Source organism: Rhinoraja longicauda, chromosome 28 (genome assembly GCF_053455715.1).
Source record: "Rhinoraja longicauda isolate Sanriku21f chromosome 28, sRhiLon1.1, whole genome shotgun sequence".
Lineage (NCBI taxonomy): Eukaryota > Metazoa > Chordata > Chondrichthyes > Rajiformes > Arhynchobatidae > Rhinoraja > Rhinoraja longicauda.
In genome coordinates, this window is record NC_135980.1 from 25,505,190 (window position 1) to 25,520,843 (window position 15,654).

Here is a 15,654-nt window from a genome sequence, read left to right on the forward strand (position 1 = left end):
GTTGCCTGATCACAGCTGGGAAGAAACGGTCCCTGAATCTAGAGGTGTGCGTTTTCACACTTCTAAACCTTTTGACCGATGGGAGAGGGGAGAAGAGGGAGTGGCTGGGGTGAGACTCGTCCTTGATTATGCTGGTGGCCTTTAATGGTGTTATAACAGAATTATATATAATTCTGAGAGATGTAAGGGAAATGCCTTCTCATTGCTGGAGTATAACATATTTTACCACTGCGAGGCACAGACCATGACATATATAGAAAGTTGGAGATTTGAATAAACTGCAGATGCCGGAATCTTGAGTGCAACATAATAGTGCTGGAGGAACTCAGCGGGTCAGACAGCATCTCTGGAGGCAATGGACAGGCAATGTTTCAGTTTGGGGCCCAATTGGAGTACAATTTAAAGCACAGGGGATGGGGATAGAGTGGATTACTGGGATTGATGAAGGGAAAGGGGGAGAGGAGTTGGGAAAGGGACCATGATAGTGCAAGTGGGTGAAAGCAGGATCAAAGAAGGGAGGGAAGGAGCAATATGGGGTTATGGCGTGGTAAAAGGGACACATTGAGGGACACATTGAAGGAGATAAGAATAAAGCGTAGGGGAAAAGCTTGGAGCAAAGCTGAAAGGAGCAAACAAGGACTGCAGTTGTTTATTTGTGTTAGTGTGGGAAGAAGCCTGCAAATTTTGATCACATCATTGAAGGAGGAGTGGAAACCAAGCTGGTGGCTGGAATATCAATGGGATTGATGCAGGGCTATAAGGATGAGCAGGATCATGGGATGACTGAAAATGAACTTGCAAAGATATAATGAGCCAAATGTTTTTGCTCTAAGTTGCAAATATTTAATTCTACTGGTTGCACTGCATATAGTCCCTGTTTATTAAGGGCAGAATCAACCATTGTTTAATTATGCAGAGCCATGGTCCATTCTACACAGAACTGGACATGTGCAGAGCGTGTAAGGCTAATATAGACACAAGCAACAGCAAATGCTGGAATCTTGCGTTGAACACAAAGTGCTGGAGTAACTCAATGGGTCAGGCAGCATCTGGAGGACATGGATATGTGACGTTTTGGGTCAGGACCCTTATACAGAGTCTGTCGTAGGATCCTGAACCAAAATGTCACTTATCCATTTTCTCCAGAGATAAGAGAAAGAATCTTTAGTTGTCATATGCACCAAATCGGAACAATGAAATTCTTATTTGCAGCAGTACAATAGGTTTGTGAACAGTACTCATTAGGTAATACATTAGGTAAACATAATTTAGTTTAAAAGTTCAATGAATAAAAAGCCCAATATAGTGCAAAATAAAACAAAGCTCAAAGTCCCTAGTGCAACCAAAATAGTTTGGGGTTTAGTTCGAGTTCGTAGTGTTCAATAGCCTGATGGTTTTTGGAAAAAGTTGTTCCTGACCTGGATGTCACAGTTTTTAGACTTTTTTACCTTCTTCCAGATGGCAGGAGTGAAATGAGAACATGGCCAGGGTGATATGCGTTCTTGATGATGCTGGCTGCCTTTTTGATACAGCGTCTCCTATAGATTTCTTCAACGGTGGAGACGTCAGTACCCATGATGGACCGGGCAATGCTCACCACTTTTTGTAGTCTCCTACCTTCCAGGGATGCTGCCTGACTTGCTGAGTTACTCCAGTACTTTATGTTCTGAGCAAGGCTGAAGGCCAATAAAGTAAGACAGCACCCAAGTAAAGCTGCTTACAACACAAAGGTCTCTGGAGTTGGTTAGATAGAAAATGTTGCCTAGAACCATTGTAAAGACCTGGTGGTTGTGTGGAGTGCTGCACTGACACTTCTGGTGTTGTTGTCTAAGACTCAGTAGTTTCAGGAGGCACCCAAATTCACTGTGTTTATCAGGCAGCAACCTTACTGCTCATTGCATGCAGAGCAATGCCCACCAAATTTCTTACTATCATTCTCCCAATGAGAGGCAGGTGGAATGTCATGAAATGAGGGAAGTCTTCCACAAGAAATTCTTCAGCTCAGAGAACTGAACCCAATGAATGTTTACCAATGTAACCAATAGTGACTAAGAACAAACCTTGGAGGAGAGAGAAAGAGAGAGAGAAAACAACACACATAAACTTTTCATAAATGAAAAAAACATAATCACAAACTTTTCATAAACTAACAAAAATAAACATACTTAAATTTTTTTAATTCATATAGCATCCCTAAATGATGGACAAAAATTACAAAATAACGTGGGTTAATGAGGGACTGTACCTGCACGCCAGGAAGCTCAGACAGGACTGATGGAGACCGTGCATGCGTCTGTACTCTAGTGAGTCACGTGTGATGATACACAAATCCGTCACGTACAGCTCCTGTCCACTGACCACTAAAGGCCATTTCACACTGGCGCCGTATAGACGTCTCTAAATATATTCCCTATGTTTATTATACTTTTAAATGATATAACAGGTTGAAGACTTTATTATAATACCTAAGAATTTTCCAAGAATATGCCGTACGTGTATACAGTAATAAAATTACGAATATGAAATTAAACACAAAAATGACTCAAAAATGCATATGGCGGAAGTGCAACCAGAACCTGAGGAGAAGCCCCCTTAAACTATTCTAACAGGGGCTGCAACCTTGTCTTTTTTCATGGATACACTGAATACATACTCATCCAGAGCATAAATCTCAAGGGTCTGCCAGTCTTAGCTTTAGGTCTATTGTTATCACGTGTACCGAGATACTGTAAAAGCTTTGTTTTGTATGCTTTGCAATCGAATCAGATAATACTATACATGAACACAATCAAGCCAACTCAAGTACAACCTTAAATCCTTATATGACATTCCACCTTTCCTTGATCATTGGAGATAAGACTCAAAATGCCAGAGTAACTCAGCGGGACAGGCAGCATCCCTGGAGAGAAGGAATGGTTGACGTTTCAGGTCGAGACCCTTTTTCAGACTGCGTTTCCTTCTCTCCAGAGATGTGGTCTGTCTCGCTGTTACTCCAGCATCTTGTGTCTATCTTTGGTGTAAATCAGCATCTGCAGTTCCTCCCTACACATTTCCTTGATCATCGTTACTTTTTTGCCCATCTTTCATTCAATTGTTCTATATCTCTCTATATCCCGTCTATATCTCTTGTTTCCCTTTCCTCTGACTCTCAGTCTGAGGAAGGGTCTCACCTATCCATGTTCTCCAGAAATGCTGCCTGTCCTGCCGAGATACTCCAGCACTTTGTATCTATCAACAATGGACCATTGTGGGCTCCAAACATCCTTGATCATTGTTGCTTTTTGCATTTCTTTCATTAATTTGTTCTATATCTCTCTATATCAGAGTCTATATCTCTTGTTTCCCTTTCCCCTGACTCTCTGTCTGAGGAAGGGTCTAATCTATTACTTTTCTCCAGAGATGTTGCCTGTCCCGCTGAGTTACTGCAGCGTTTAGTCTATACAGAAATCAATGTCTGGGATCATCATAGATGCCCAAAATCCAAGTTCTTCCCACCACTGAGGTGGACTATGGGTTCTCATAGCACAGTCGAGTCTGTAAAAGGCCAGAGAGATTTCTACAAGCTTATAGTCAAGAGTGTCGGAAGGAACTGCAGATGCTGGTTTAAACCGAAGATAGACACAAACAGCTGGAGTAACTCAGCGGGTCACACAGCATCTCAGGAGAAAAAGGAACTGATAATGTTTCAGGTCGAGACCCTTCTTCAGACTGTCAAGAGTGTTTTATTATCACATGTCCCAGATAGAACCGTGAAATTCTTACTTGCAGTAGCCCAACTGAATATGTAAACATAATACTCAGTAAATACAGTCAACACCACAAATGTTGGGTGTTAATTCCAGTCTAATGAGTTGAATTAAAAATCCCCAGGTAACTTGATGGGATTCAAACACAGGTCTCTGGTTCATTATGTAAAAACAAGGAACTGAAGATGCTGGTTTACCATGGAAAGACACAAAGTGACTGAATAGTGAGAGACCTTTTATAAGGATGTTGCCAGGACTAGAGGGTCTGATCTTTAGGCAGAGATTGAGTAGGCTGGGACTCTATTCCTTGGAGCACAGGAGGATGAGGGGTGATCTTATAGAGGTGTATAAGATCATGAGAGGAATAGATCGGGTAGATGCACAGAGTCTCTTGCCTAGAGTAGGTGAGTCGAAGACCAGAGGATATAGGTTTATGAAGGGTCTCAACCCGAAACATCACCCATTCCTTCTCTCCAGAGATGCTGCCTGTCCCCGCTAAGTTACTTGAGCATTTTGTGTCTATCTTCGGGGAAAAGATTTAATAGGAATCTGAGGGGTAACTTTTTCACACAAAGGGTGGTGGGTGTATGGAACAAGTTGCCAGAGGAGGTAGTTGAGGCAGGGACTATCCCAACATTTAAGAAACATGTAGACAGGTACATGGAGAGGACAGAAGAGACACAAAAAGTTGGAGTAACTCAGCGGGACAGGCAGCATCTCTGGAGAGAAGGAATGGGTGACGTTTCGACTCTTCAGTCTGAAGAAGGGTCTCGACCCGAAACGTCACCCATTCCTTCTCTCCTGGGATGCTGCCTGTCTCGTTGAGTTACTCCAGCATTTTGTGTCTACCTTCGGTTTAAACCAGCATCTGCAGTTCTTTCTCACACATGCATAGGCCAGGTTAGGAATAGGAATAGGAATACTTTATTGTCACATGTGACTAGGCACAGTGAAATTCTCTGCAAATTCCATATAATTTGTAGGGATCTGGACCATGCGCGGGCAGGTGGGACAAGTGTAGCTTAGCTGGGAGATGTTGAGCCACACTGTATCACTCTATGACTCTATGAATAGTGATGAGAGAGAGACCTTGCCTTACTTTGTCCAGGGAGGCGTCCATCCATCCGTCCATCCTTCCCGGGCGGGCCTTCCCCGCACCGTTGCCATGGAGACCCCGCGCAGCCGCGCCCGGGCGAACCCTGTGCCGAGGGCGGGGCCAGCGGCGGGCGGGCGGGCCGCGCACGCGCACGAACGCTCCCGTTTCCAGGGTGACGCTGTGGAGGGGCCAGGTTGGGCCGAAGCGCTAGGCCCGAGGGCAGCGGGGCAAGGGGTGGGTGGGGGGTTGGAGGCGGCGGGGGAAGCAGCGGACACTCACAGCCGCCGCTTCGCGGGCCTGGAGTGAGTAACCGGGCGGTCGGTGGAGTAAGTGGCGGAGATCCTGCTTCCGCTGGAAGATCATAGAGGCCGGCGGGAGCATCGAGGTACCCAACTCTGCTGGGCAGAGTGTGGGTGAACACTGGGACACCGTGTGGGTAAGTGTATCGGGTGATCTGACACTGGGACACAGTGGGTAAGTGTAGGGGTGATCTGACATTGGGACACAGTGTGGGTAAGTGTATAGGGTGATCTGACACTGGGACACAGGGGTGATCTGACACTGGGACACAGTGTGGGTAAGTGTAGGGGTGACAACACTGGGACACAGTGCGGGTAAGTGTAGGGGTGATCTGACACTGGGACACAGTGTGGATAAGTGTATAGGGTGACAACACTGGGACACAGGGGTGATCTGACACTGGGACACAGTGTGGTTAAGTGTATAGGGTGATCTGACACTGGGACTCAGTGTGGGTAAGTGTATAGGGTGATCTGACACTGGGACTCAGTGTGGGTAAGTGTATAGGGTGATCTGACACTGGGACTCAGTGTGGGTAAGTGTATTGGGTGATCTGACACTGGGACACAGTGTGGGTAAGTGTATGGGGTGATCGGACACTGGGACACAGTGGGTAAGTGTAGGGGTGATCTGACACTGGGACACAGTGTGGGTAAGTGTAGGGGTGATCTGACACTGGGACACAGTGTAGGTAAGTGTAGGGGTGACAACACTGGGACACAGTGTGGATAAGTGTAGGGGTGATCGGACACTGGGACACAGTGGGTAAGTGTAGGGGTGATCTGACATTGGGACACAGTGTGGGTAAGTGTAGTGGTGCCAACACTGGGACACAGTGTGGGTAAGTGTAGGGGGTGATCTTCTTGCGTTTGAGGCAGCAGAAGTTATGAAACTGCTTCTGCTGTCTCTGTTTGTTGTCGTTCGCCTGACTGAGGTCAGTTGACAGGGCTCACCACGGGGAGGTCGACAACGTGAGCCCCTATGGGGTGATCTGACACTCGGATACTGTGGGTAAGTGTAGGGGTGATCGGACACTGGGACGCAGTATCAGTAGGTGGAGGAGTGACTGAATGCTGGGACATGGTGTGGGTGGGTCAGGCCTCCTGCTCTATGAACTTGGAGTACAGTACTGGTGGGCTCTGCTCTGCTGAATAACAGGGGGGTACATTACTGGTGGTGACAGGTCTGCCTGTATAACATGAGGGTGTATAACTGATGGGGACAGGTCTGTCACTGCATAACAGGTACAGTAGTGGTGGGACATGTCTGTCGGTGTACGGTATTGATGGGGACGGGTCCGTCACTATATAATACCTGGGTACTGTACTGATGGGGAAAGGTCTGTTGCGGTATAACACTGGGCTACATTGCAGGTGGAAAAGTCTGTCACTGTATAACATGGTTACAGTACTGTTGGGACAGATTTGTATAATACTGCAGTGCAATACTTTTTGGGACATGTTTGTCACTGAGTGGCACAAGAATACAGTACTAGTGGGGCAAGGGGGTGTTCAGTCACAGTATATAACATTGGGATTAAGTAATAGCTGATGGCAGTCTGTCACTGCATTACCTGTAGGTACAGCGTCAGTGGGTGCATATCTGTTATTATCTTACGGTGGGGCACAATCGTAGTGCAGCATTTAGCACCTTGGCCTTGTTGCTCCAGGGATGCAGGATTGATTCTGATTTTGGGTTGTCTGTGCACATTCTCCCTGAGACTGTATCGGTGTGCATTGGATGCTTCAGTAGCCTTCCACATCCCAAAGGTGTGCTGGTAGATTATTGACTACTGTAAAACTAGTGTAGGCAAGTGGCAAAAGAATCAAAGGGAAATTGGAACAAAATAAAAGCTGCTGGAGGAACTCAGTGGCACCGTCAATGGAAGCAAACAGATAGTTGATGTATTGGGTCGTGATCAGTGCTGACTGTTAAGTTCCTCCTGCAGCTCCAGATTCCAGCAAGTGCAATTTCTTGGTCATTGTCAAAGAGAAATGATTGGGCATGGGACAGAAAGAGAATAAGCTGCAGAGCTACAGAAAAATTACATGAGACGGCATGGGACTGTAGGCATAGCTCGGCCGGGAGCAGATGGGGACCACATGGGCAAAGAGGCGCTTCTGTGCCATAAGAATTGGTATTGGTTTATTAATGTCCATGTCATGTGTGCGGAGGTACAACAAAAAACATTTGGTGCATGCTATCCAGTCAAATCATATCATACTATACATCAGTAGATATGTCTTATAAATCTGGGCACGGTTTTGCTTGTTAGCACGGTTAGTTTATGATACTGGAGTACCATGATGATGGAACAGGTCTATTACTGGAGGATGTTTTAGTATAGCATCGATGGGCACAGAACTGTTGCTGAATAACATCAAGTTATAGTACAATGGGGACAGATTATAACCCTTGCAGTTATGGACGTGTATTACCTAGGCAAAGTAGAGCCAGGTCAATCAATTTGCAACACGGTTACAGACCTGAAGTGGTACAGGTCTGGTATGGTAGTGGTGTGAATGTCACTGGTTAATATTGGGGAATAATTATGATGGGTAGAGGTTTGTTGCTGTGTAACATCTCAGTGCTGTCCTTTACGAATATGCCTGGCAGGAAAGCAGGATACAGTTCTGATGGATGCTGGCCTGACACTGTACACTACAAATGGGTATAGGTGTAACATAGTACTGTATAACAAGTCAATCCCTGTGGCATACTGAAGAATGTTGGGGATCAGTATTGGTTCGTGCTGGACTCCTGAAGTGTTGTCCTAGTACACGGTACTGGTGAAGACAGGTCTGTCGTATAATACTGAGTATATTGCAGCTGGGTGCAGATCTATCTCTGTTATACGGGCACAGTGTTGATGTCTACATATCGGTGACTTTATAGCACTGAGGCATAATGCCGATGGGGACTAGCCTGTTCCTGAAGAATGGAGTTGAGAGGGAAAAATAGATCAGCCGTGATCGAATGGCGGAACAGACTCAATGGGCCAATATTGTTCCAATGTCTCATGTAGTTATGGATTGTACAGATAGAGCGTGGAAACAGGCCCTTCGGTCCACTGAGTCTGTGCCGACCAGCAGTTACCCATACGCTAGTTCTATCCCACACAATTAATGTCAAACCTACATGTCTTTGGAATGTGGGACGAAACACGAGCCCTCGGAGAAAACATAAGCAGTCACAGGGAGAACGAACAAACTCCATACAGATGACGCCCAAAGTCAGGTCTGATCCCAGGTCTCTGGTGCTGTGAGGCAGAAACTCTACCGCTGCGCCACTATGCTGCTGTGGGGGAATACTATGAGTTAGGATGCTTCTACCGTCTGTTCTCTGGATAATGGTTTGTTGTGTCCATACCAGGCTGTCACAGGGATGGAGTCCTCCGCTGCTGGCGTGTTCTGCAGCAGGATGTTGAGCATGGTGAACCGCGAGGATGTCAATGCCATTGTCCAGGCACAGAGACACATGTGAGTACATCTTTGCTCGCGGCACTGCCCAGCCTCTGCTATCCATCCCTTGACACAGAGACAGGCACACGTCATGATCCTTGGAACTTCTCTTTTATTTTAATCCAGTGCTTAAGTAAAGCTGTTTAGTCCAATTGTTTAAAGTGAAACTCATCAAAGGCAAATCAACACGGTAGCACGGTAGCGCAGCGGTAGAGTTGCTGCTTTACAGCGAATGCAGCGCCGGAGACTCAGGTTCGATCCTGACTACGGGTGCTGTACTGTAAGGAGTTTGTACGTTCTCCCCGTGACCTGCGTGGGTTTTCTCCGAGATCTTCGGTTTCCTCCCACACTCCAAAGACGTACAGGTATGTAGGTTAATTGACTGGGTAAATGTAAAAATTGTCCCTATTGTGTGTAGGATAGTGTTAATAGTGTTAGTGTGCGGGGATCGCTGGGCGGCACGGACTTGGTGGGCCGAAAAGGCCTGTTTCCGCGCTGTATCTGAAATATGAAAATAAAATATGATCTGAAATATGAAAATAAAATATGAAACAACATCGCTTAAGTCTTCCATATCAGCACATGTTTCATGGGGATCCAAAGCGGCAGAATATTTGCTGCAAAGTTGTTAACTATGAGTGTTTTTCATCTTGGACAGTTTATAGAACTACTGGACAGGGTTGGTCCACAAGTTAAAGTTCTCAACTGGGACAAGCCCAATTTTGCTAGCATTAGAAAAGAGCTTGCAAAAGTTGTTTAGCGTAGGTTGATGGCGGGCAAAGGGACATCCGGAAAGTTTTTTAAAGTGCGATAGCGAGAGTTCAAGGTATGCATGTTCCTGTTAGAGTGAAGGGCAAGGCAAGAGGAAGGAACCCTGGATGTTATGAGAAATTGAGGCACTGGCCAGGGAAAAGAAGAAAGTTAACACAGATGTATAGGCAGCTGGGATCAAGTGTATCTCTGGAAGAGTATAGGGGATTGAGATGCATTGTTAAGAAGGAAATCAGGAGACTGCAAAAGGGGGGCACGAAATAGCTCTGGCAGATAAGTTTAAATATAATCCAAAGAGATATTATGAATATATTATGGGGAAATGGGTAACTAGAGAGAGAATAGAGCCCCTCAGAAATCAGTGTTCTATGTGTGGAACAGCAAGAGAAGGGCAAAATCCTCAATGTATATTTCGCTTCAGTTTTTTACCGTGGAGAAAGACGTGAAGATTAAGGAACTTGGAGAAAGTTAACACAGATGTCTTGAGGACAGTCTGTACTACAGTTGAGATCCTGGACATCCTAAGATGTATTAAGGTAGATAAATCTCCCGGGCCTCATCGGATATATCTAAGGACACTGTGGAAAGCTAGAGAAGAAGTTACAGGAGTCCTGGCTACTATATATGAATTATTGTTAGATACAGGTGAAGTGCAGAAAGACTGGAGGGAAGCTAATGTTGTGCCTCTATTTAAGAAGGGCGACAAAGATAAACCTGGGAACTAAAGGCCAGTAAACCTAACATCTGTGGTAGGAAAGTTACTGGTTACTGGCATCACAGGTAGGTAGGATGGTGAAGAATGCTTTTGGTATGCTGGAGTTCATCAGTCATAGAATTGAGTACAGAAGCTGAAATGTTATGTTATAAATGTATACCACATCGGTGAAGAAACACTTGGAGTATCGTGTTGAGGTTTGGTTACCCTGCTACAGAAAGGATGCTATTAAGCTGAGAAAGCTACAGGGAAGGTTTACTAGGATGTTGCCAAGACTCCAGGGCCGAGGCAATAGAGAGATTGGGCAGGCTAGGACTTTATTCCTTCGAGCGCAGGTGGCTGACGGATCATCTTAGAGAGCAATATAAAACCATGAGGGGAATAAAAATGGTGAATGCAGTCTATTTTCCCAGGGTAGAACATTCAAGAACTAGCAGGCATAGGTTTAAGGTGGGAGGGGAAATTTTTAATAGGAACCTGAGTAGTAACCTTTGTATGGAACAAGCTGCAAGAGTTGTAGTTGAGACATTTACAATAGCGGTATTTAAAAGACATTAGGACGGGTAGATGGGGAGGATATGGGCCAAAGACGGGCATACGGGACTAGCTTCGATGGGGCATCTTCGTCAGCATGGACTAGTCGGGCCGATGGAACTGTTCTCATGCTGTATGACTATTACTGTAATGTGGTGGTGCAGTATGTAGCGCTTAATCACAACACAAACCAAACCTTGGGAAAGGGGACTAGCTCAGATGGGATTTTGGTTGGCATGTTGCTGGGCTGAATGGCCTGTTTCTGTGCCCGATGGCTCTTCATCTGAAGCTCTGCCTTCTCCCAGGCTGGACCGATTTGAGAAAACAAATGAGATGTTGCTGAACTTCAACAACCTATCGAATGTGAGGCTGAACCAGATGACAGAACGATACCTGCACCACACACGGGCTCTTGTGGAGATGAAAAAGGATCTCGACAGTATCTTCCGTCGGATCAGGTACAGTGTCGGGAAGAGGAACAGTGAATGTGAAAGTGGAAGTGGAGTTCCTCTCTGCCACTTCCTTCTGTTATTATGGACAACAACCCCCATTGTTTCACATTCCCCCACCGCCACTTCTCCAGTTCCATTTATCCCCCAGATTGAATCCACATGGCCTGTCTCACCCAACATTCAGTGCTGACCCATTCTCCTGCGGTCCTCATATGATCCTTTCCGCCTCTTGCCCATTCTAGCTTCCCCATTTCTGTGGCTCCATTCCGCCTTATCACCACGCAGCCTCTCATTATCTGAATAATCCACTACCACCCTCTGATTCCTTCCACCATACCAATTTTGCATTAGCCATCAGCTGCCATCTCTCTCTCTACACCCCTCATGAATTGTGCTCCAGAGAGATTATATTTTCAGGAAGAGTTCAGATTTAGGAGATGAAAAGGAGAAATCTTCTTGTATTTTTATTTGCTAAGTGCACTGCTTCGAAACTGTTCTTTCACTGTACTAGTTTCACCACTGGAGGGAGCAGATGCAGCATTAATGACTGATTACTATTGTATACGGGGCTGCTCAAAAACATCAGCAGCTGCTGTTACACGTGGCTCAGTTGCCTGTGTTGCTGTGTGTAGGTGCTGATGCATAATGTTTCTGTATATATGTACAGGCACTATTGCTGAACAGATAGGAGGAACATTCATGTTCGTTGGTGAAATGTTTCAGCATATGATCTGGACAAATGGCTGAAATTAGCAGAAGAGTTTACAATAATGTGCTTTCCGTGATCAGATAATGACTTGACGTTTTTTTTCCTCCTGCAGAACACTGAAGGACAAACTGTCAAAGCAGCACCCAGAGGCATTCAGCAGTGAGTATGGGCAGGACGACTGTGCGGTTATTGGGGCTCATAGGAAAGGTGCAATAGTTTAGTTTAGTTTGTTATTGCTACGTGTACAGTGAAAAGCTTTTGCGTGCTATCCAGTCAAAGAAAAGACTAAACATGATTGGAATCAGGCCATCCTCAGTGCACAGATAAAGGGTAAAGGGCACAACATTCAGTGCAAGATAAAATTTGATTAAAGATAGTTCAAAGATGTCGAGTGAGGTAATGGGATGTCAGGACCACACTCTGGCTTATGAGAGGACCGTTCAGTTCTCTGATAACAGCTGGGAAGAAACTGTCCCTGAATCTGGAGGAATGCGTTTTCAAACTTCTGTACCTATTGTAATGGGAGAGGGGAGAAGAGGGAGTGAACGAGGTGAGACTGGTCCTTGATTATGCTGGTGGCCTTGCCGAGGCAGCATGAAGCTTAGGTGGAGTCAATGGAAGGGAGGTTGGTTTCCTTGATGGTCTGGGCTATGTCCACAACTCTATTATCCAGTGTATTCGAACTGAGTGGAAATAAAAGTAGCATTTTCACTTGTAAAGCAGTCCAGAACCAGGAGGCGACATGTACAATCATCATAATCATAATCATGCTGTATTTGCAACATACGAGGAATTTCATTTGCCATACAGTCATACTAATAAAAAGCAACTGAACGCACAAACTGCATTTTTAACATGAATTTCCACCACAGTGACTCCTCCGCATTCCTCACTGTGATGGAAGGCGAAAAAAAGTTCAATCTCTTTCCTTCTTTGTCCTCCAGCGGTCGGGGGCCTCTAACCTTCCATTGATGGGATGATCTTACTCCCGTAGCCGGCGGCAGGCCTTCCTCATTGGGGCGATCAAGCTCTTGCATCGGGGGGGAATCTCAGCTCCCCCGCGCCGGGCGATCTACCCAGGGTCGGGGCTATCAAACCTCGTGCGGCTTCGGAGCTTCCTGACGTCAGTCTCAACCTGAGACTGCGAGCTCCTCGATGTTAAAGTCCACAGGCAAGGGATCGGCTCCGATGGTAAGTCCACGCCTCGCCATGGGGCTCAAAGTCAGTCCCAAGCAAGGCCTCCAGCTCCACGATGTTAGGCCACAGAGCGACCGGAGATACGATTCGGAAAACATTCGCATCTCCGGCAGGGTAAGAGATTGAAAAAAGGTTTCCCCCGACCCCCCCAGATAAAACAAATCAGAGACCATTAACACATACTTTCTAAACACACCAAAAATAACCCCAAAAAAAGATGAAAAATACAGACTGTAGGCGAGGCTGCCAGCCAGTGGAATGACTTATTAATAAGTCTTAAATTTTAACAGCATTTTTTGTTTTATTCATGGAACGTGAGAATCATTGGCTAGGCCAAAACTTATCACCAATTGCTCTTGAGTTGAGTCACTTGCTGGTAGCTTTGAGAGGGGAGAATCAGCATTTTTGCTGCTGGTCTGGATCACATGCAGACTAGATGTGGTGTGGCTGGCAAAACTCCTCCCTGGGATTTCCTTATTAAAACAGATGGATTTTATAGGAATGTTTTGTCTGGTCATCATTCCTGACAGGGACTTTTCATTCTAGGATTATTACATTCAATTTATATCTGCCAGCTGCTCTAGTGGAATTTCAGCTTCCACTGGTTTGGGAACAGTTCCAGAAATTGCAGAGAGTTGTGGACGTAGCCCAGATCGTCACACAACCCAACCTCCGTTGATTCCATCTACACCAGGCCGCCAGCTCAATCAAGGGACCAGTCCTACCCCGGTCACTCCCTCTTCTCCCTTCTCCCATCAGGCCAATCGGACTTCAATGTTAAATCTTGCACTAAATGTTATACCCTTTATCCTATAACTGTGCACAGAGGATGGCTTGATTGTATTTATGCATAGTCTTTGACTGGATAGCACGCAAACAAAAGCTTTTCACTGTACCTCAGTACACCTGACAATAATGAACTAAACTAACTTCTGTTTTTTGGCCAGACAGTTAAATAATATCATACCCTTTTTCTCTCTTAAAAGTCGATGGGGGACTTGTTGTCACCGGGAGTGGCGGAAGCGAGTGGAAGAATTGGATTTAAGAAGTTAGATAAATGACATAAGGGAGAGGGCAAGACGGAGTAGTCTGTTGAAGGGGGCGGATGGTCACGTGGGGCTTAAGGGCTGTCATGGATCTGTGCCTGCTGGTGTTGAAATGCTCTGTGGACTCTGGCTACATGTCAGAGCATGCCTGCTGCGTGAGCAAGAGCAGCATCTCTGGAGACAGGGAGGAGTTGAACACGTTGACCAGAAGAAGGAAAGTCAAACAATAAAATGTATGTTCTGAAGATAGACACAAAATGCTGGAGCAACTCAGTGGGTCAGGCAACATCTCTGGAGAAAATGGATAGGTGACATTTCGGGTCAGGAGCCTTTTAGTTTAGTTTAGAGATGCAGTGTGGAAACAGGCCCTTTGGCCCACCGAATCCGTGCCGGCCAGTGATGCCCGTACACTAGCACTATTCCACACTCTAGGGACAATTTACAATTTGTACCGAAGCCAATTAACCTAAACTGTACGTCTTTAGAATGTGTCCAGATGGCAGAATGGTTCCGTGACTGGCCAATTGTTGGCTAAGGGTAGTGTGATCTTTGCAGATTGGATGGGGATGTTGGTGTGTGATGCCTTGCTGGATGGAGAAAGCTATATGTGGGTAACAGTTGGAAGGAGTTTTTGAATTGGGGTTTTTTTTCCCCAATCGTGAAATCCATTAATTTTTCACGGTCCATGCGGCATTGATCCATAATCAAGGACTAATTCCACTTGCCATCCGGGTTGCCATGCTTGCTGATCTTTGCTTGTGTTTTGAGGATAGGTATCCGCGAGTCTGTCGATGTGGAAGATGAGGATTTTGATCCCAACCCAAAGAGCTCGTTGCCCCTCTCCGACGCTGTAGAGCTGAGCTCCGATTCCAGCAACACCAGCCCCACGTTACTCACGCCCGGAGCAAGCGGGGACTCGGAAGACACCTCGCTGATGAAGAATCAGGTTGATGGGCACGCGCAGCTCGTGACTGAGGGTGAGGGGGGAGAGTAAACTGTTGAGCGTGTACCTGCAGAACGTTCCTCCGCCGGGAGGGGTGAAGGCAATACGAGGAGCAAGGCCCAAGGAGCTGCGGAGCTCACAATGAAGCTTCTGGTGTGTTACTGTTGAGGCAAAGACACTGGGTTCACGCCTGTGAGGGAGAACTGTATTCTCCCCAACCATGCGCCGTCTCTCTTGTTCATTTTCATTGCAGTGTGGATTACTCGATAAACCTGATCACTGTGAGTTCTAGAGGTTTGCAGTGAAGGAGCTGCTGTGTGATTAAGGATGTACTGGTGGAATTACAGTTGTTACGCCACGCTCGCTGTGTGACTAGGATTTCTACGGTGTGGATTTATCATAAAAATGTAAAATGCAACAAAATAAAGTGTAGCTGGTAAGATGGCATCTATTCTATGTCAGGTGGGAGGTGTTGATATCTGATGGTTGCCATGGTTTGGGAGAGAAGGATAGGAAGGTTGGGGAGAGGGGTGGCGAGTGATCCTTTGTCCATTCATGCCCATTAACGCAGCTGGTGGCAGGAAGATGGATGCCACCAGTATGACCAACTGCTGTGGCAGTACCTTGATGTCCTCATCTCTCTTTGAATAAACAATTGAACTGAGTTACTGAGCAACCATCTCG

General features: G+C 46.0%; 2 protein-coding genes across 2 annotated transcripts in view; one reads left to right on the plus strand and one right to left on the minus strand.

The window, feature by feature from the left end:
- ddx49 (DEAD (Asp-Glu-Ala-Asp) box polypeptide 49) overlaps positions 1-4,922 on the minus strand; it is a 60,218-nt gene extending 55,296 nt beyond the window's left edge. The window contains exon 1 of the mRNA XM_078423870.1: positions 4,846-4,922. Within this exon, the coding sequence (XP_078279996.1) occupies positions 4,846-4,870 (25 nt within the window). The 5' untranslated portion in view covers positions 4,871-4,922. The remainder of the gene's footprint in view (positions 1-4,845) is intronic.
- A 296-nt stretch (positions 4,923-5,218) lies between these two features.
- kxd1 (KxDL motif containing 1) lies at positions 5,219-15,466 on the plus strand. The gene is made up of 5 exons (XM_078423694.1): positions 5,219-5,278; positions 8,515-8,621; positions 10,929-11,081; positions 11,897-11,943; positions 14,801-15,466. The coding sequence occupies exons 2-5, from the start codon at positions 8,527-8,529 to the stop codon at positions 15,019-15,021; spliced, it is 516 nt and encodes a 171-aa protein (XP_078279820.1). The 5' UTR covers positions 5,219-5,278; positions 8,515-8,526; the 3' UTR covers positions 15,022-15,466.
- The last annotated feature ends 188 nt before the right edge of the window (positions 15,467-15,654 follow it).